General features: G+C 48.0%; 1 protein-coding gene across 3 annotated transcripts in view; it reads right to left on the bottom strand.

The window, feature by feature from the left end:
- UNC80 (unc-80 homolog, NALCN channel complex subunit) overlaps positions 1-21,418 on the bottom strand; it is a 119,469-nt gene that overhangs the window by 2,057 nt on the left and 95,994 nt on the right. For 2 of the 3 annotated variants that reach the window (XM_063400155.1, XM_063400154.1), the window contains 11 exons: positions 19,454-19,579; positions 17,493-17,616; positions 16,568-16,774; positions 14,213-14,397; positions 13,201-13,366; positions 11,905-12,084; positions 10,372-10,510; positions 8,320-8,376; positions 2,799-2,880; positions 2,202-2,313; positions 891-1,069 (listed from right to left, as the gene is read on the bottom strand). In XM_063400155.1, coding sequence (XP_063256225.1) covers positions 891-1,069; positions 2,202-2,313; positions 2,799-2,880; positions 8,320-8,376; positions 10,372-10,510; positions 11,905-12,084; positions 13,201-13,366; positions 14,213-14,397; positions 16,568-16,774; positions 17,493-17,616; positions 19,454-19,579 — 1,557 coding nt within the window. The remainder of the gene's footprint in view (positions 1-890; positions 1,070-2,201; positions 2,314-2,798; positions 2,881-8,319; positions 8,377-10,371; positions 10,511-11,904; positions 12,085-13,200; positions 13,367-14,212; positions 14,398-16,567; positions 16,775-17,492; positions 17,617-19,453; positions 19,580-21,418) is intronic. The other variant, XM_063400156.1, reaches the window with a different exon arrangement.

Here is a 21,418-nt window from a genome sequence, read left to right as displayed (position 1 = left end):
GATATACATTTTACCATAAAGAACCAGATCATAAATCCCTTCAAATTATACCTAACAATATATTGTTGCTGGTGAATCAGATTTACATCAATGATCAGAAAGGTTATCTGATTTGAGTCATTAACACTTCCTCATTTCATCCTTTTCAGTGTATGGCTTCAATCTGAGAGTAGGTTTACATTAGGTATTAGGAAAAATGCTTTATAGCGAAGATAGTGAGGCACTGGAAAAGGTTTCCCAGAGAAGCTGTGACTGCCCCACTCCTGGAAATGTTCAAGGCCAGGCTGGATGGGGCTGGGGCAGCCTGGGATAGTGAAGGTGTCCCTACCCATGGCATTGGTGGAATGAGTCCAAACCATGCTGGGATTCATTCTGTGATTCTGAGATCATTCATTTGTTCATGGCAAAGGCCATATCCTCAAAAGACACTGGATATCTGGGCACAGAAAAATGATCTCAATGTCACTGATGTGGTGAAAGGATGACTGGGATTGTCCCTGCACCATCCTCAGTGGGGTCCAACACAGGAAAATGTTGGACAAGCAATCTCTTTTGCAATGTGATGCTTAAACAGTCCTGAGGCTTTGATGGATTCCTTCCTTAAGGAATCATCTCTCAGGAAGCAAGCTGTGAAAACCTGCAGAGGACAGCTTGCCTTGGTGATGAGGTCCAGAAGGACACTGTACATGATGGGAACACAGAAAGGGACGATGCAGAAAATACATTTTCAAATCAAGAATTGTGGCATACATCTGGAAGGGAACGGCTCTACAGAAGCAGGGGTCTTGACAGCAAGCAGCCTAAAGAACAGACCCGCAGGAGAGCTTGGTGTCCTTGCTGCCAGCTCTCACACGGTGCCCGGGGTGCAGCAGTGACCCGGCAGTCATTACCTGGCTGTGAAGATCAGCCACCACGACGGCGGGCGAGGAGGTGAGCACGGCTCTGAGGGGCTCCTGCTGCGCGGGGCCCTGGGGACTGCTGCAGCCCAGCGGCGGGGCCGGCTCCGTGGCGCCGCCTGCGCCCGCCTCAGGCGCAGCTTCAGTGAACGTCACCGACCGCTTCTGCTCCGCTGCAGGGTACAGAGCCCAGGAAAATGAGGGGTGAATTTGGGAAGAGAGACATAAGAAAAGAAGAGAGAGAATCCCTGGAGGTTTTACAGTTAAGACAAGATTTGTGGTTCATTCCATCTTTATAAAAGCTGTCTAATCAGCATCTGATCTACAAGTCTTTTACCTGGGCTTGCACTACAGCCACAGCCAGACTCAGGGATCTCCTGAAGTCTAGCCAGCACACCTATCTTTGTCATGGCTTGTTGAGAAAAATGGCACCCATAACATCTTTCCATTCCAGAAGAGTACACTGAGTTGAATTCCTACGAGTTAGGCATTTCTGCCCTCAAAAAAAGAAAAACTGGCATGCAAAAAGATAGGAGAATGGTTTTGTGGAAAATCTAAGAAAAGAAAGTGCAGCAGATAGCCCCTCATTCCCTAAGTCCACTAGCCAGGAGTAACAGAAGAGCACAGAGTAAAGACAGCTAGACTAAAAACTTAACAGTGAAACTGATATTCCCATTCCTGCTCTTAATTATTTTGGGTTAACTTTAATGCTTCAAACATCTCCGGCAGTGGTGTTAGCCCCAGCACTGGCCTGCTGAGCACCCAGAAACCCAGAAAGTTCACAGGTAAGCTCTGCTCTCCCAGGTGTTCCTCCAAAGCTCACTGCTCCCCCCAGATGGTACAGAATACAGCCACCTGCTCAGCCTGGCAGTGCTGACCCCTGGGAACATACAGCACAGACTGACACAGTCCTACATTCACTTCCACATACAGCCCTTAAAGCTCTGTACTGCTAAGCTGATCGTGGGTCATTTCCTTCTTTCTACTGCTCTCAACAGCATTCTCCAAACTTGCACATCTGGTTTTGGATGAGGCATCCTGACTAGAGGAAACCCACCACCTAAACTCTCCACAACTCTTGGAAACAAGATAATTCATTGTCCGTGTCCTGTTTGACCTTAAAAACCTCTGGAGAAACCATCAAAGTGTTCTGAGGGGATGGATTTCTGCCAGGATACCCACAGACTAGAAAAAGTACAAAGCTGCTGGGACTTCTCTTTAACGTAAGCTACTGACAGCGTGCCGTTCCTTTCGGCTGAACCCAGAGCGTTTGTGCCCGCATGCCGGGGATGCTGCAGTGCCTACCGCAGGGCTTGGGCTTGGGCTGGATGCTGCGGCGCGTGGTGGACAGTCGGGCGCCGTGGCGGCTCCGCGGCTCCGTCTGCGTCTTCTGGCGGGACAGCAGTGGCCGCCGAAGCTGATCATGGAACAGAGAGTTAGCCTGGTGTACGTTCACACACTGCACAGCCTCTGCTCTGAAAGGAGAGCAGATTGCCACGGTCTGCACCTCCAGGTGTCCCCTCGCTCTGCTTTGAGCAGGTGTGTGTTTTAGGGTTTCCATGGCTCACACATTGCCCTCATGTGAGCTTCTGGGCTTTGTGCCTTTTCAGTTTCACCACTGAATGTAAAGCAGTGCAGGTGTGTGCCCATCATTTAATAATAGTAGCAAGAACACAGCCTGCAGAGGAATTTAAATCAAAGGGCACCTCCTCTCTTAGGGATTTGCCTGGCTTCACACCTACGATTTCTGCTGTGGCTCCTGCTCAGTCTGCACTAGTTTAGCAAACATTAGGTACAAGGGACACATCACATCCACACACCGTGTCCAAACAGCCACGTACAAGCCAAGCCACACCGACCCCGCGGCAGCGGCGCAGGTTTGTTTGCCACCCGTGCCCTCACCTGCCGCAGGCCTCTCTTCCGCCCCAGGGGCTGCTGCAGGAGCAGGTGCTGCTGGCCCGGCTCGCTCTGCACGCTCGCCACCCTGTTAGAGGTTGACAGCATTAGGGCAAGCACAGGAGCACGCCGCTTCACTAGTGCAGTGTCCTGGCAATTGGGACTACAATAAATAAATAACGAGAGATCGACCAACCACTAATGGCACAGTCACTTCAAAGAGCAGCGCTGTCTTTGAAGGATGGGAGGGGACATGTCCATTGGGTTGTGGCTTCTGGGGCTTAGGAAGGGGTGGGAGGTGGAGTCATGGCATTCAGGACTTGGCCACGCACAGGTAGCATCCAAATACAAATAACTGCAGGTTTCAGTTTTCAGTCATTGATTGATGCATCCCACTGAGCAGCGCTCGCTTCTCTGCATCCTCTGCCACACCTGTGGCAAACATCAGCCTCCTAGCTCAACAGGCTTCTTGCTTGCTTTTCCTTTTTTCAAGGACAATGTTGTAAAAGCTACCTTTTTTCTTCCTAAGTAAGACTCCATGGCCTCAACACAATTTTTTCATCTGGTGTTAACTCCAATTTAAGTCAACAAACAGAAAACAAACGCAAAGTGACAAAGGATCCATTCACATAATGGATGCATGAGTTATGTGAACAAGGCCCCACACTCAACACTTGCAGCCTCAAGTCTTTTTTGTGACTAACAAACAAAAGAGACAAGTAAACAAAAATTAGAGAGAGAGATAAACACAGCTTTTTGGGTTTTAACATATTGCCACAAAACATCTGAAAACCTGCAGCAGAAGCAACTTTAGCAGTAAAACATACTCAGCTATGTACCACTCATATTACCATTCAACTGACCATTCAACCTACCTAGTATAAAAATACCACCCTCCCCTCATTTTTATCACAGCAGTGTATTCCTCCAAACACTGGGCATTTAGCAGTCACAAAACACTTTAGCTGGGAGACTTATGACTACGACAGTCACTAACAGTTAAGAGAGACTTCTTTGAACTCAGGCAGCTGCTTTTTTTACGCCAGACTGGAATCCATTGAGCAACATGTGCTATATAAGCAACTTGCAGCTACAGCTGGTATATACACTGTAGAAGGTTCAGTATTGCAATCCATTGTGTCTTTGACTTGCATTAATCTAAAGGGAAAGAACCTTCTTTTCTCTAGATACTCCCCATGGATCTCCCTGGAGTTTGTCAGCACCACCAAGAGAATGAAGGTTCATGACCTGACCATGCAGGGGTGGAGGAAGAGAACAAACCCAGGGACGTGTTCAGAGGACACAGGGAGGATGGCTGTGGAGAGGCTTAAAAAACTTTGTGTTCCGAGCAGCTCGTTCTTCACTTTGGCACAAGTTACCGATTGTTTGGCAGAACAGAACACGGAGGGTTTCCTGCTCGGCTTTGGGGCTGTTGGGGTTTAGGATTTTTCCTTTTGTTTCTTTCTCTCATGGAATTTTGTCCCATCTGTCACTTCCTGGGACCCTGAAGCTGTTTATCTTTTGATGGACAGGCTACAGCCTAACAATCCTGGGCATGCTCTCAGCAACCTCACCACAGCTGCACTGCCTTGGAGAAAGAGGAAACGCTTCAGCAGGCTCAAAGCCACAGAAAACGAGATATATTTGAGTCCTTTTCTTCCTTAGTCAGGTCTTCCAAGTTAGATCACCTGGAACATATATCCCAGGTTTTCTGTAGGATATTGCCATGCTTTACATACCAGGCACCCTAAACACCACACAAACACCTACCATGGGATAAGCAAAGCCCTCAGAGTTATCTCCTGTTAGCAGGAATATGTTCTGGACTCAGACAGTGACTGCAGCACATAACACTGGTGAGTCTTAAAGCATCACATCATTCCTTATTAAAGCAAAGAGACTGCACTTAAATTAGTCTTTATATTTGTGATCCAGACAATCTGAAATTGTTCAGTGAATTTCCTCAATCTTCTGTTTCTACAGTTACATAAAAACTTCCTCTTCTGGATTTCTAGAGGTTTTTACAGTGGTTACAACTATGTGAGTGAAGTAGTAGAAGTTACTGAAAAATAAATGTCTACTGGACTAACTGTGAGAATACTGTTACAATTTCTGATGAAGGAAGGGTAATTCTTAATTCAGTCAGTAAGGAGCCATGTCCGTAGCAGAAAGACTGCAATTATATCCAGTACAAAACTGTTTACAGGGCTGGGGCAAACTGCCTTCACATATGATACAAAAACACTTGAGAGTCATTAGATAACAGGTATACATGGACTGCGTGAGGGCACAGAGGCTGCACACGAGATAAAAACCATTCCTAGGCACTCAGGACAGGCAAGCAGAAAAAAGCTAGACCTCGTGTCTTCCTGCTGGAGTCTGGGAATTTCAGCCTGGCTTATAATGTAAGTGAAATGAGTTAAGTGAGCTGTGGATGTTTACCTCCAGTACTGAAACATTACACAAATTGGTATCATCTGGGATGGTCTTACAAGCTAAAATTTCAGATACCTATTGCAGGGAAATGGTGGACTGGGAGCAGCTGGGTTTGCAGAGCTGTCTGTGCAAACACAGTCCTCCTGTGGCCGTCTCATTGCTCTCTGTCCCCACATTTTGAAGGAGAGAGAGAGAAAGAGAGAGAGAATGATAAAGACCACAAATTTCAGCCGAGTGACTCAATTTTCAGGTATAAGCTTTCTCTTTGTGAGGGTTTATTTTCACATCAAAGAACAGAACTCCTGATGTTGCTTCTCTGAAAACGAGCGTGGCAGGCAGAGGGTTGGCTCTGTGCAGCCTGCCCTCCCTCCTTCTCTGTCTCTGCTTGTTTACCAGACCTGAGCAGGAATACACTGTTTTTCTGACAGCCTGTGGAACCCAGCCAAGGAATACCACATCAAAAGCCTTTTCAGCAGACAGTGTATTTCCTCCCATCATCGCAATGTGATCTGTAACAACACTTTTTCTAAAGGACATAAACCAGATCTATTTGGGAATAACAGACCAGATCTTTTTCCTGCCCAACACAAAGATGCTCTGTCACTCTCTGAGTATCCCTGTCAGGGGCTGATTTGCACAGCAATACTACTCCCATTGTACAGGGCAGAGGTGAGCCAAAGATCAAACCAACCCATTTTTATGCATGTTGCCAGAGCCACAAGCAATGAGACAGTGCAGTCACACAGTGGGAGCCAAAACAACTTTGTTGGGTTGGCAAGGAAAAGAGGTGATTCTCAGGAATTACAAGAAAACCAAACCCTGCAGCCAAAATTAAAAAAAAATAAATTAAAAAACCCACAAAAAACCCCACAAAAAAAACCAAAAAAAGAAAAAAACCCAACCAAACAAACCACAAAACCCCCACAAAACCATAAAATCAAACAAGAAAAACCTCAAAGGAAGCAATGAGTTTCAATGTCTATTAAAGAGATGTACATGCTTGCCACACCATCATGGTAGAGCATACACGCTTTGTGTCCCTAGACATATGAACGAGGGTTGGTAGACAAGTGCAGAATGGGTTAAATATATTGGATTTCCAGACACATCCCAGCCCAGTCAGCATTAAATCTGCTGCTTGCTGCAATTGTCCTGGCAATGTGGAGTCAATCTGATTTTTTCCTGTCAGGAGCCATTGAGCTAGGATAGGCACAAACATTACAGGGAAATGTGTTTGTGCAACAGATTTCCATTACAGTGGCTTCACCTTCTTCCTTTCTGGTTTGGGAAAATACCCTGTCCTCTCAAATTATAACTCCAACAGATCACAGTGCTCCTCAGCCCTGCACCCCAAGCTGTCTGAGCACTTCAGTGCTCTCCCCTCCCTGCCTTCCCTGCTTCTCTTCAAGGCTGTGTCCAATTGCTATACAACAAAGGGAAACAGGGCTCATTCTTAATTGCACTTGTCTCAAGTTGTTTAATTTAAGATTCCTACCTTCCAAAAGGGTCTAGTCACTAGTAAATATTGTTTATCTCAGTTATAACTAAACACCATCTTGTGAATTTAGAAGGCAATCCTAAAAAGTTATCATTGTGCACCAGCCAAAATCAAAATTAGGTAAGAAAAATTCAAACCTGCTTTATTCAGAACTAATGTTCTTGAATGTAAAAACAAATTAACTCTGCCCTGTAATCCCCACAGCACAAGCTTCTCATAGTGCTCAGCCTCACCACTGTCATTAGGAGTGGCTAGCCCCTACTTAACAATATCAAAACATTTCAGAACTAACACTGATGTAACCAAGTATCAGGCCATTATGGCTTTAGCACAGATACAGACCTTCCCCTTTGTCCTCCTCCTCAACTGGAGTGAGATTTTAGTGCTGCTGAAGGGACAGCTCGGGAGATCTTTGACTGAAGGATTTCTTTTCACCTCTTTAGCCCAGCTGACCATGCAGCCCCTCCTGCTTTGTCAAAAACCCCAGGTACCAGTACTCCTGTCTCTGCCACGAAGCTGATGTCTGTTCCTAACCCACCAGAGAGCAGAGCAGGGCTCACACACACAGAGGACACCACGCTGCATGGAATGGGCTCGGTGGCAGCACTGATGATCAACTCTCCCTTTGTCAGCTGAGGAGAGTGAACAAACACAGCAGCCTGTCCCCATCCCCAAAGCCACTACCAACGTCAAACCCAAGCCAATGGAACAGAAACCATTCACACAAACACCTCTCAACATATCCACAGCCTCCACTGGTGCAGGGATGACATAGCAAGTTACCCTCCATGTTACCAGTGTGTTCTGGAGGAAACAGAGGAGTCCTGGGAACAGTAACAGCTCGATGGGCTGAAAGGTGGGGCACAGCAACAGGGCAGGGAGAACGATTAACAGGATGGATCTGGGTGTTAAAGCTACAGCCTTCCCTTCTAAGCTCACTCCTGACCCCTCTGTGTTTGTTCCCCTGTCTGTGGGTAGTGAGGAACAGCCAGACCTGAACTCCAGCACTAACAGCCATTTTAGAGATGTATTTATGGTGTCCACCTACAAGCTCTCCAAGGTGTAACTGAAAAACTGAAAATGCTTTGCAAAATTAACGAGAATTATTCTAAAGCACCCAAAAAATACTGTATTTCACTTTCCATAATTAGTTTTATCAGTGAATGGTAAAAAACTCAGATTGATATGAAGTCTTTTGTGGTGACAGCACTGTGAGATGAATGAAAAAACAGATATCTCCATTTTACATAAGCCTTCAGACTAATGCTTATAACAGGATAGAGCTAATGCCTCATGGATCATCTTTCTCATGCCTTCCAAGCAATTGTTAAACAAGGTCCCAAGGCCAGCCTGCTGCTTCAGTCACTACAGCTTTTTCTTTCCCCTTCTCCTCAGCCTTCTCAAAGTTATTGGCAATCAAAGCTGAAAACTGAAGGTGGGTTGCTACACCTTTGACTTGCAGGCCTGAATATTGATGAGCCACAAGAGACAGAGATGGAGAGAGTGACAAAAGGTGAGGGGAAGAGACAGGAGGTTGGGAACAGCTCGTTTCCCAGCACACACACCGACACACAGGTAGTGTTAACACTGTACCTAGAGAGGCTGCCCTCAGTGGCCAGGCTCGGGGAGTCATCGAGGACATTAGGTTCACTGCAGGAGGGGCAGGGAGATTCAGAATTTAGGGAAAGAAAATGCAAAAAAGCATGCGCTTGTCTCTGTTTTCAAGGGAAAAAAATATCAACGGAATAAAAAAAGTAAAAAAAGGACGGTAACATTAATTGGTCTCACACGCTTGACGGCACATCTATGACTCAGGGGAGCTGGAGGAACATCTGATAACAGGAGCAGTCTTTAGAGAGAGTTCACACTGCAGGAAGCCTGCTACATCTCTGCTGAGAAGTTCAACAGGCTGTTGTTGCGTTTCTAAAGGCAATAAGGCAGGGGACTGTTTTCAAAGCTATTTTCCTGCAGCATTTTGATTTATTTCAGTTCTATTTACTTTCAGCTTCATAGAAAGCTTTTTTCCTTCCCCATGAGCCACTTCTTCCTTGAGGGAGGGTTGATCTATCTCCCATGAGCTACAGACCACTCTCCTGGTGCAACTCTAGGGACAAACATGTTGGAAACAAGGTCTCACAGTGCAGTGAAACTGTAAATAACCAGCTGGCAAGGGTCTTGGCAAAGGGACACAGCTCCAGTGCCTTTCTGCAGTGCAGCCATCAGGCAGCAGCAGCCTGCTCAGCCATAGGAAAAACAGGGAAAACATGAAAGAAAGAAAGAAACAAAGAAAGACAGGAAGCAGTCTGCTGGGTTAGCAGCAGGAAAGCAGTAATAATATTACTTAGCATTGATTAGCTGCCATTTGTGAGGCAGCCTGAAAGGCCCAGAGACCATCCATAACTCAAAGGGCGTGATGTCGAGGACTGTGACTGTGCTGAGCTGGTCCTTCCCCTGCCCAGATGAAAAGTGATTCTCCTGCTATACCATACACCTCAAAAGGAGGGAGTGAAGCTCTGTAGTCAGTAAAGTCTTTTTTTTCTCAGCATCACCATGATTTGGGATAGCACAAAGCAAACACTGCCCTCAGTCAGCTGTGACTCTTATGAAGTTTATGCATTGAAGATGGTGGTGAAAGATTGAGGAAAATGCAGTCTTGCATATTAATTTTTCAAGAAATAAAGGGACTGAATCAACTGAGTTCAAGAGTCAAATGAGTTCCCGTAAGCCCTTTTATGAAAACTCCTGGGTAAAATCTGTGTAACTTCTCTCTTGTAAATCACTTCTCCTATCTCTGCTGGTAGGTACCACAGCTGTTAATTTTCCTTCAGCTGTCAAGGTTATTTCTTTAATTCCAAGCAAGAATGGGGAGGGAACAATGTTGTTTGATTTTCCAGGGGTGGTCAAGACATAATGTAGAATATATTCTTTAAGGGTTCAGAGGAAATAACATGAATTAATGTGTTCATCATCAGAAATCCTTGCATAACTATGTCACAGACAAATAAAACAATAAACACTGCTTATTTAGAAAAAAAAAATCACATTTAAATGCAAAACTTCTCCCCACATCTTCTAAAATGTACATTTCCCAACAGGCTCTTTCTCACCATTCCACGTCAACCAGGAATAAGGCTTTCAAAGTTATTTGTATCAACAAGTATTTCAGGTTTAAAACACTATTAAATCCCATCTTTGAACACAGCATTTAGTTTCTGTGATGAGCTAGTTACTGTTCTAGGAAGGACAAAGAACATATGGAAGAAAATGAAGTAAATCAAACTGCCTCTTTTCCAGCTTCTCAAGATTCCTCCCCACTGCCCTGCACAAACTGGGTGCCCTGGTTCAATGCCTGCCCCAAAAACACACTTCCTTTAGCTGTCCAGTGGCAGCAGAGAAAAATAATAACACAGAGTGTTTCTGAAACTGTTCAAGAGGCAGATTGCTGTGGGTGACAGCTTGTTCTTGCGGACCTACACAACACAAATCACCCTGGAAAATCACTGTTTGCAATGCTTGGTCCAACACCACTCCAGGATTGACACATTTAGCATCACTATGCTGGCACCAACCCCACTGCCCCACCTCTCTGATGTACCTTGGCCATTTCTTGTTGCAGTGGGAAGGGTGAGAAGCCCCCGTGTTTACCTTTGGCTGGGTAGCATGCCCACCTCGGCCTGAGGTGCAGACATGCTGGAGAGATGGCTGGAGAAGCGCCTCCTCCCAATGGCACCCATCAGGTACGTTTCCTGTTCACTTACCACACTGGGCATGCTCAGGGAGTCATCTGGAAAGAGAGGAACAGCAGGAGAGGAGAGCAAACAGCCACCCCAACCCCACCTGCACCTCAGGAGCTGTCAGGAGGTGACAGGATGCCAAAGGTGTGCCCAGCAGTCACTTACCGAGAGCTCAAGCCTGCAAATCGGAATATTCTGTTAGATTTTACAGCCACGGTGCACAAAGACGTAATACTCATACAAGATAAGGAACCTGACAAACATGGGGCAGGGATTTATGTGATCTTCCAGCTTAAATGGCTCCCAGAAAAACATGTTTGTGGAATTATTTCCTGTGATTAATGAATTGCTTGTTAATTTAGAGTGTTTCAGCATAAAAGTTGTAACTGGATGTTTTCCTGCTGTGCAATAAACAGCTATGAGCTAGCAAAGCACTGTGACAAAAGAGCCAAAATACCTGACAGCAAAATGCAGAACTGACACCCTTCAACACCCTTCAGGACATGCGTTTTAAAATGTCAGCAAAATTTGGAGAAGTTGACTCGAATACATCATACTGCAACAGAACTGTGCAGACAGCTGGATTGCAATCACGACTGCTTGAAATTTTCAGTGCTGTTTCAAATTGTATCAAGTATCCAGAAAGAAATTACTTTATTGTGGGTTTTGCCACAACAACTTTTAATTACATGTAAAGAAAATAAAGGGGTGAGTTTGTGTGATTTTCTCTGCTCTTTTTGACCCTCTTTTCAGTTCTGATATACTGACATATTTTACAGCCGTGTTTATCTGAGGCAGGGCTGAGGAAATACTGCTGCAGTTCAGAGAGGAAGATGGCACTTACCATTCCACACAGAGGCTCAGAATTAACCTGAGGCTGAACCGTATTTTGCCACAGTGAGTAAACATCTGAACAATGTATAAGCAATGCAGCTCTGGGTGGTTGTACAAAGTTTAGTGGTGAACCCAGCTAAAATGAAGTTGGGCTGAACCTGCAAAGTTTCAGGCTATCTGCTCTTTCCCAAAAAGTCAATTCTGCTGTAACTGCATGGGCCTTTCTTTTGAGCCCCATTTTGACTCCTCCTTTTGGGGATCCTGCAGGAAGAGGATCCCAACTTCAGAGCCACTGCCCACTGTCATGATGGCCATAGAGAGGCCTGGCTGCCAAGGGCCTCATCAGCTCAGTGAAACCTGCACATCAGCCCGGGCACTAAAAACCTCCGTGTGCCCTTCCCCGTGCCCTGCCACAGCTCAGGAGGCAGTGAAGGGGTGTGTTAGGGGTGTGCAACAACCCAGCCTTTAGCAGCCTGTACCAGCCACACCAGCTGCTCAGCCTCGTGCTCCAGGGGCCTGTGACCCACGCTGGGACAGGGACAGCTCTGCTCCCTTCCCAGAGCCTGTGGGCACAAGGACACCTCCTCGGGGCCGAGGCGTGCGCACGTACTTTCCTCGTCGTCCTCGTCGGTGCGGCTGAGCGTGTCCTGCGAGGCCTGCTGCGAGGGCTCGCTGTCCTGCTCCCACACCGTGCCCGTGCCCGTGTTGGAGCGCGACATGGTGGCCAGGCTCAGGCGGTACGCCGACGTCGACGTGCCCACCGTGCTCACCGACGTCTTCCCCTGGTACGCTGCGTGAGAGGGGAACAGAGTCACTGATGGCACTGGGAATCAGCAGCCAGCCAAGCATTGCTGTCACACTGGGCACGTCCTCCTGCCTGCACTAGGGGGACCTTCTCACTCTCTGCAGCTTCCCAACGAGAGCGTGCAGCCAGGCTGGAGCTCTGCTCCCTGCCACTGGCCACACGACAAGAGGAAACGGCCTCAACTGCACCAGGACAGGAGGAATTTCTTCACGGGAAGGGTTGCTCAGCATTAGAGTGGGCTTGCCCAGGGTGGTGGTGGAGGTGTTCAGGAAATGACTGGACCTGGGACTTGTTGCCATGGCCTAGTTGGCAAGACGGTGATCAGCCAAAGGTTTAATTTGATGATCTCTTTTCCAACATTAATTATTCTGTGACACTGTGATGGGGGGGTGGAAGAGGTGATGAAACACTAGCAGCTGCCTTGCTCACCTCACCTTTCCAAAATCTCCATTTTATTTATGCAGTCTGATTTTCACAACCTGAATTTTACAGATCAGCTTCAACATTTAGCAACAAGGCAAATTGTTGCTGAGGAAAAAAGACTGAAGCGTTTCCTCTTGGATCTGTTTTCCTAAGAACAAAGCACACAAACTGCTTGCCATGTATGAGCAGCAGCTGCCATCTTGTGGCAACAGGGGTTGCTGTTGCCTGGTCTCACTGGAGAACTCTCCCCTTGTGCAGGAGAATCCGGACATGCCCCATCAGCTCAGGGATGCTGATCTGGATGTCACAGTAGAGAAAGATCAGAGACACCAGGAGAAAGGAGGAGGAAGATCTGAACAGCCAGACCTTTCTGCACAAGGAGCTTTGGCTTTACAGTGGCATGGAGGGGCTCACTGCACCAGAGTTGGGGGCCGCACAAGCCAGCTGAGACAGCAGGAGGGAACAGGACTCAGACTTGGTGCATTTCACAGCTAACCTGGACTCCTGTTGGCTGCTCAGTGGCAAGGCTGAGTATAAGCTGCAGGGGCAGGCTGGCAGGGTGTGTGTGCATTTCCCCATTCCCATTTTCCACAGGCCAGGTCTCCCTCACAGGTTACTGCAGGGGCAAGCAGCTGCCTGAGCTGGGCTGATGGCCCCGAGCTGTCCCTCCTTCCTCACCAGAGCCGCTGTGCACGGCCTCCTTGAGGATCTTGAGCTCGCTGTTGAACTCGGCGATGAGGGAGCTCTTACAGAGCGGCCGCGGGATGAAGCGCCGCTCCAGCTGGTCCGAGATGTGCTGCCGGGCCGTCAGCTCCTCGTGGTTCTCGGCCGGCTGTGCCAGCAGCTGCAAGGGTGGGATGCATCAGCACTGCAGGGAGAGGGCGGCCAGGGAACTGGGACTAGGGTCCAGACTAGCATGAGCCTGCAGCCTCTGCGGTCGAGAGGTTTTCACTCCCTCTGTGAGGTTTGCACCTGTCTTTCAGGGACAGTCTTATATTTGACTGAACAGAGATCAAAGCCTCAGTGGCACAGGGTGCATGGAGATGAGGGCTCCCTTACGCTTTGGGAAGCAGGAAGGAGCTGTCTCTTGACAGGACCTGTCTCATGAGACAGCTCCTTCCTCCTCGACAATTTAGTCTGTCTGAGAGACAAGGCAGGCTAAATAAGGTAGAGTACCATGTGCTAGTCTAACTGGCAAGGAGCTGTGGTTAACTTAAACCCCAGATGCCTTATCCTAGCAGCTGCCTGTTCATCCACAAAGTCCTGGCTGAACCTTCATCCAAGAGGTGGAAAGGGAGTGGTCCTTCCTGGCTGTTAGCTGTATTGCCCAGCTCCGTGCAGAGCAGAGATTCCTGCCAACAGCCTCCCAGGTTCAGCACATCCACACTCCTCCCAAGTGCTTTGAATGTCGTCATTGCAGAATTAAGTACACATGCACTTCCCCATCCACAGGAACTAAGACTAGCTGTACTCTGTGGATCAGAGCTCCTAGGTGACTGGCATACTCTTTAGTTTTGGCCAGGAAAAACCTCTGTGATTTAGTTTCAAATGGTTCTTAGCCCTGCTAACTTCTGAAAGGTCACCACTACATACAGTTCTTCCAGAAGTGCTGTTCCCCTGCTCCCAGCTGGGGCATAAGGGCTCTCTGGCCTTCAGGGAGTGAAACACCAGGAGCCAGGGCAGCTGTTACCTTGCACTGGATGAAGGGCCGGAGGAGCACGAAGATGGGGATCCGTGTGCGCACGATGAAGTCGAGGAAATCCCACAGGGCCAGCCCTCCCACCTTGCGCAGCGCCATCTCCTTGACCTGCAGGCTCAGCCAGTACCACTGGCTGTCCAGCTGGCGCTCGAAGCACACCAGGATCACCTTCAGGGCTGCAGGGGACACACATCAGCACAGGGCAGTCAGAGATGCTGCCAGCATCCCTCACAAGCGCTGTGGGGAGGACAGGGAGGCCACAGTGAGCACCAGCCTACAGGGGCGGGTTTTGCATGTGCAAATGTGCACACCCACACACCTCAGAGTCACAACTGATGTTCCTTTCTGTGTCCAAACATGACAGGGAAGGAGCAAACAGCCTTCTAGTAGGAAAGGCCTTCAGGATCAGGACTGGCAGTCCCGTTTCAAGAGAAATTTTTCCACTTCATACCTACATTCCTCTGTGTTTTCTTGCTCTGGCATTCCCTTTCCCTTCCCTGCAGAGCTCTTTTGTCTTCTCAGAATCAGATACTTTGAAAGCAGCTCAGAGTAGGAATACAGCCCTGGCTGATCAGACAACCTCAAAAATCTTGACCGAGCATATGCACACAAAGAGTCACCCAGTGAGCACAACAATCTGCAGATGATTGATAGGGTGATGACCAGAACCTTTCTCCCTGTACAGCTGCATGAGTCACAGCCACACTGCAATGTAAATACACGTATGGTCCAGTAAGCCAGGGCAGTAATTCACAAGAGCATGGCATTACAAATGGGGATGAACAGCAGTGAAATTCAGAACAATGCTCTGCATTACAGTGGGCAGTGATTAACACTTGGCTCACAGGACACACAAGGAATCTCCCCCTTTCCATGCTCCCCATGTCAGGTAAAAACAGCAAGGCCAGGGAATTGCTGGGGGAAAGTTGATTACTCCATTCTTCTTAGTGGGATGGCCAAGACTTCTCAGCTGTTACACCCGGTTTGTTTGGGTGGGGGGCCAAATCATTCGTGAATTGCCAGTTTTTCATCAGATTTATATCCATTCCTCAGATAGGGGTTAAAAAGACCCAAATATAAATCTTCAGATAAATGCCCTCACAAAATCAGAAACAGAGAAGCTGTTTCTGAAGGGGTGTCCCTGTATAGGCCTGACTGCCTTCAGTGATGCTGCATTTCTGATTTAATAATTTTGTCTGTCCTGTGGGTCAGACATGGGATCACACAGCACTGTCCTGCACCACCCCACAGCAAGCAGAGGGCACTCCAGTCACTGAGGACTGTGTGTGGGGCCAGCAGGCAGGCAGGTCACATCACCTGTCACCCTGGACAGCCGAGGGCCAGAGAGGCGCTGGTGTGAAGGGTTTGTCTCGGGTTGCAATGCAAGGTGTGACCAGCAGTGTGTATTCTATTACTATCTGTTCAAACCAGCTGGGGCAGTGTTCTTTATCCCTTCCAGGACCCATCCTCCCTCCAGGGGATCTCTGTTGTCCATGGGCCATCCAGGCTCACTGCAGGGCTGATACAATTCCATCATCCATGGGACATGCTCCACCCAGGGGAGGAGCCCAGCATTCCCACCTGGATAAAATCTGGGATTCAGAACACCAGGGCAGTGGTGTTCCCTAGTTCCACTGGATTCCCAGAGAAACACCGGACCCATCCCACCACCACTGGACCTTCAGAGGAAAACTGCACCCTTCTACAGGATCATTGCTTCACCAGAACCACATCTGTCACTGCAGGAGGACTTAACTGGACTGCTAGGAACACCCTGACCAACAGGGTGTCAGGTTGTATTCTACCCTGTCAGTGTGTTCTTTTTGTTTGTTTGCTTTTTTTGTGCTACTAGATTTTTATTTTAATTTTCCTAGTAAAGAACTGTTATTCCTATTCTCCTATCTTTGCCTGAGAGCCCCTTAATTTCAAAATTCTAATAATTTGCAGAGAGGAGGTTTATGTTCTCCATTCCAAGGGAGGCTTCTGCCTTCCTTAGCAGGGACCTGTCTTTCCAAATCAAGACAGGGTTGATGAGCAGTCTGACTCGCCCTTGTGGCTTCACTGCTGTAGCCTGGCAGTATGAGAACTGAGAGACTTCTGCCTGTGCTGCTCCTCCTGCAGCTGCAGTGCAGACACCGCTCACGCTGCGACACATTCCAGAGATGCACAATCACAGAACCATCAGGCTGCAAGGGAGCCCCAGGATCATCACCAGCCCTGCCTTCACGCTCTGCCTGGCCCCTCTCCAGGACAAGGCCTAAAGCAGCTCTGGAGAGCTCAGTCAGCTGCCTGAGGTGGTTCTGTTTGTGCTCCCTGCAGCCTGGCTGTCCCTGTTCCATGACTCACCCAGGTAGGCAGCCTGGCTGGTGGACTCGGCCAGCCCCTCGCGGCGCAGGTCCTTGCCCGCGTCCCCCGGCGTGGAGCAGTGCGCGGGGGAGCTCTCCAGCATGAAGTTCTTGCTGCGGGATGTGCTGATGATGCGAGGCGGCAGCAGGATGTTGATAACCGTCTGGAGCAGCAGCAGCACCTCGGGCTGCTCCAGCCAGGGGCTGTCTGAGAGGCAGTGGGAGGGGAAAGAGAGAGAAAGATCAGGCTGCATCCCATCACAGACACTCAAAAGATCCAGACCCTGTGCAGCTCCAAAATGGGGTGCATCTCAAATGTCCCCTAAGCCAAAACTCCGTCCCCCACACCTTGTTATGCTGCTTCTCCTCCTGCAAGCAAAGGCAAAGTTTATTTTAGCACCGACACAAACACACACAAACACGGAGCTACACAGCACAAAGAAATGTCCCATTCAGCGTTCTCATTTCCTTCTGGCATTCCCCTCTCCCTTTACTCTCTGCTTTCATTCAGGGATTTACCAGTGAAGACCCTCTGTAGCAGAAAGCAAGGAGCAGGACTTGTGCAAGACAAGTGGCACGGATTGGGTAAACTGTGATCCAGAGGGGCACAGTTTCTGTGGCCTTTGCTCCCCTCTGTGACTTCTGCTACAACACATTTGTCTTGCCCTGCCCTCCGGTTTCAAAAGCAGGAGCACATCTGTGTAAGACCTGACTCAAGAACTGAAGCACAGCTGAAATAAAGAGAAGAGTAACTAATCCCAGTGGGGCTCTTTTCAGTCTCAGACCCACAGAGCACTTAGCTGACATACTGCCAGTGACAGAAAACCAAATTAAAAAATAAAAATAAAACAGAGAGAGCAGGGAAAGTGCAAACATCAGTTGTCAGAAAAGAAGGACAAAAATTCTTTTTGTTAAATTAGTCAGACCTTTGCTTCCAGATCCTACTGTGAGCACAAATGGAATCAGTAGGTTTAAAAGCATTCCTTCCCTTCTTTCCTGATTGGTGAATGGGGAGACGACATGGCTTAGGGGGAAATCTTCTTTCAAAGCCTGTGCAGTAATAATAAAACAGGATTAAACGATTTCATCAGCAGATCACGCACACAAGTCACTGCAGGGAATGACCATCCCCGGGCACCCTGTTCACACAGTCATGTTCACACAGAACTGATGAGCTGAGGGAGCTGCCCTCACACCACTGGGTCAGGAGGAGAGGGAATTCACCAGTAACACAGGATCACCTGCTCGTGTCACAGCCAAACATAAGAAGCCCAGACTCCTAACTCCTCGTTATCGTTAACAAAATCAGACGTATCCCACAGGAGTCAGCTGACTGCTAGTCCTAAGCTCTGCACTGCTGTGAATGGTATCAGGATCTGACACAGACTATAGAGAATAAAAAAAAAGGAACAGAGGAAACTGCACAAATGACTTTATCTAAATTATCTAAATAGTCTCCTGTCTCAACATGGAGGCTATTCCCAAACATATTTTTGTTCTGCATCACTTTGTGCTGCCCTGTCATCCTCCCTAACACAAAGGATGAACTTCTGAAAAATAAACAAAAAGCATGTTTACTTCTTGACACACAGTCAAGCTGAAACAGAAAGGTCTTTCACCTTCTTTTAGAGGAGGTCACTCAAATGGCTGTCACTAGAACCTTTGCTCATTTACAACATCCCAGTTGCTACAGACTTAGCTGTGAAATGCAACTGAACCTTGCAGCTCCTCAAGCTTGAAGACCTGGGTTGAGAAATTCTAGATGTTTTCTGATGGGGTGTGAAGTGCTTCTGTTTTGTATTCTCCTGGAAGTATTGGGAATTATGACTCGTATTTTTCCTGACATGTTCAGTTTTCATTACATTTAAGCCCACAAACCAGTGAACAGGGAGAAGAGGATAATAAAAGTAAAAGTCCCCCACGATTAAAAATATACATTAGTTTGGTATCTGTTTTGGGTTTTTTAACAGATAATATTTCACAGCAGGTGAAAGTGGCCTTTTGTTTTCTTTTGTTTTGATTAAAGAACCATTACCAGAGCTGGAAGAAATCTGTTCAGTTTGCACCAAGAAGTCCTTTTGTGCCTCATGCTCTGAGGGACAGCTTTGTGTGTTGGTCCCTGGAAGCCCTCCTTCCCATGGCACCCTGCTGCTCAGAAATACCTGCCTAAGTACTCTGCTGGATGCACCAATGCACAGTTTAAAATGCAAGCTGGGGCTAGATAAGGGAATTTGTCACTTCTTTGGTCACCATTCAGACTCATTTCATGCCAGTGGGGATGGAAAGGGACACTGAGGCAGAAGGACTCTGTAAAAAGTTACAGTGCTGCTATGAGAAAGGAATAGTGGTGAAGTTCTCCACAGAGTCTGGAACTTTTCCTTTTTCAATTCTGGCAACAAGGACACCATTGTGTCAGCAGCTGAAAAGCCAAGCTGCCCTGCTTTTTGTGCTGGCACGCCGTGTGCCCAGCTCAGGTAAGAGCAGAAGAGCACAGACTCCACTCTCAGTTACACACACGGTCCCAGGAAGACAGGAAGGGCTGCATGGGTGTAACCCACGCCAGGGCCCCTCTTCCTGTGGCACAAGTCTTACACTAACTCCTTAGAGAATCCTGCCCTGCGTGTCAGAGCCTCCAACAGCATCCATCAGCCAAACTCCCTGGCCTTCAATGGCAGCGTTAGGCTGATGGATGCTTGCTGTGGACTTGGCCCCAACAGGTGAATTCTGAGCTCAGTTCAAGGGAGAATTCACATGTTGCTTCTCCTCAATTTTTGCCGTATGTTCCACAGTTTTTGCCCAGCTTTTGCAGAAAGACAACAGAGCACTGCTGAGCTGGTGTCTCCACCAGAAGCTCTAGAGGCCTGGCCGGGGGCCAGGGCAGACACACCTGTATCTGCAATGCTACAAGCCGGACAACAGCTGTGCTGAAGGGCAGAGGTGGCGAGAGATAAGGGCTGAGATGAAGAAGGGGTAATCCGTCAGCCACACTGGAGGGTCCTACCACTCCCATCACCTGCAATACAAACACAGCACATCACCACAGCTGGCTACTTACAGTTTCACCCATGCCATATCCTCCAACCGCGGTGAAATGGAGGGGCCTTTCACGGAGCACTGGGCTGGGGTGGATCTAGCAGAACCAACCCACCCCAGTGGTCCTTGCAGGAGCTGGGGCCAGCGAGGGGACGGTGTTCCAGCAGGGAAAGGGAGGGGAAGAGAGGGAACCAGCATGGATGGGAGCAGTGCACAGGGAACCCGGTACATTTCTAAATGTACCCAGTACCAGCCCTGAATGACCAGCACTGGACTGGTGGAACAGCCAGAGTTGGAGGATATGTCATTTGACAACTGTAACAAATAAAAATCTGTCACCAAAGCAAAAGGTCTGCATTGAAAGTGGACATCTTTTCCCTTCCCTCGCTTGAAAAATAATGTCCTAAGTCTGACCCACACCAGGTTTTGTACAACGTTCAGATTCCTCTCAAACACAGCCTCTTTTGGGGAACTCTAAGCATGATTCCTCTCAGCTGACTGACCCCAGATGTCTGAAGCAGAGTCACCTGCATGTGACCTGGTTGTCTGGAGCTCCTTGAATAATCACCACAAGGAAACAGCACTTCTAGAGGAGTTACTTGTACTGTTTGGGATGTGTCCCTCGGGAGGAATTAAATCACAGGCCTGCACATGCCTGTTTCTCACCATGACCAGACACATCTAGGTGACAGGAACAGGGAGAAGGTACCTGGCAGACACTTCAGCTTGTGGGAGATGACTGCATGCTTCTTTCCCAAATTCAGCCTGGGGAAAAAGGCAGCAACCAGGGTTTTTTTTTGCCAGAAAACAAAGGACAATTTAGAAGGAAAAGAGTCAGAGGCCCTTCTTTACATCACTATGGATTATCATTGAGATATTTCCCTGCCTTCCTGGGTAGTTGATTTTTGGGCTTCATGCTCTACACACGATACACCATGCAGTCAGTGCTCCCACAGCTCACAGTGCACCCAGTTCTGACAGCTAAAGTAAAATACTTGCAGCAGTAAGAGTATGAGTCCCTGGTAGCTCTCCCAGGTGTTCCCAGCCAGCAGAATGTAAGCGCAATGCACTGAGGAGCCTTCTGCTGTTTTTAGAGCACTGGCTAATTCTTATTGTGGGCCCCTTGGAGAGCTTGCTCAATTCAATCTGCCATGATTCAACCTGCCATGCCTGCTTTGACAAACTGCAAGTCCACTCCAAGCTCCTGCCTGAGCTGTGCAGCAACCTTGCCATGTAAGAACTCTTCAGCAGAAGGCCCAGACCTGCCTCAGCACCAGGTGCTGCTACCTCTGCTTGCACCAGGAAAAAGTCTTATGGACTCTGAGAGGTCGGAGCTTCCCTGCCCTTGCAGCAAGGAGTGCTGCATTGACTAAATGGGCAGGAACCTGGCAAAACCTGACACTGCATTTTAGCTAATGGTCATTGTTTTTAAAGACCCCCAGAGCACTGGTGAACCCCGAAATGTTTTTTTGTAAGCTGCTAAATAAGGTTACAACATTTATGCTCTAAGGAGGAAATACTATAAACCCCACTAACAGTAAAATTCCAGTGCAACCTTTCCCCTTTAACTCATACTTTTGCACATGGAAAGAAAGTGCCTGTTTGCCAAGTGGCAGGGGTTACACGGATATCAAAGTGGGGGCTTGCCCCCGTGTAACAGCTGCAGAAACACTGTGGTCTATCACTGAACAACCAGGCAAACCCTGTCTGCTGTAACACACTTAGGAGCATCAGCTTTACTGAGAGAGGGATCTGAACACTGTACAGTGCAAACCTGTACTGGATCAGGCCAGGGACATTACACAGAGTGGAGTCAATT

Source organism: Prinia subflava, chromosome 6 (assembly GCF_021018805.1).
Source record: "Prinia subflava isolate CZ2003 ecotype Zambia chromosome 6, Cam_Psub_1.2, whole genome shotgun sequence".
Classification (NCBI taxonomy): domain Eukaryota; kingdom Metazoa; phylum Chordata; class Aves; order Passeriformes; family Cisticolidae; genus Prinia; species Prinia subflava.
The sequence above is the reverse complement of the archived record's forward strand: the minus strand, read 5'-3'. Positions and strand labels throughout refer to the sequence as shown.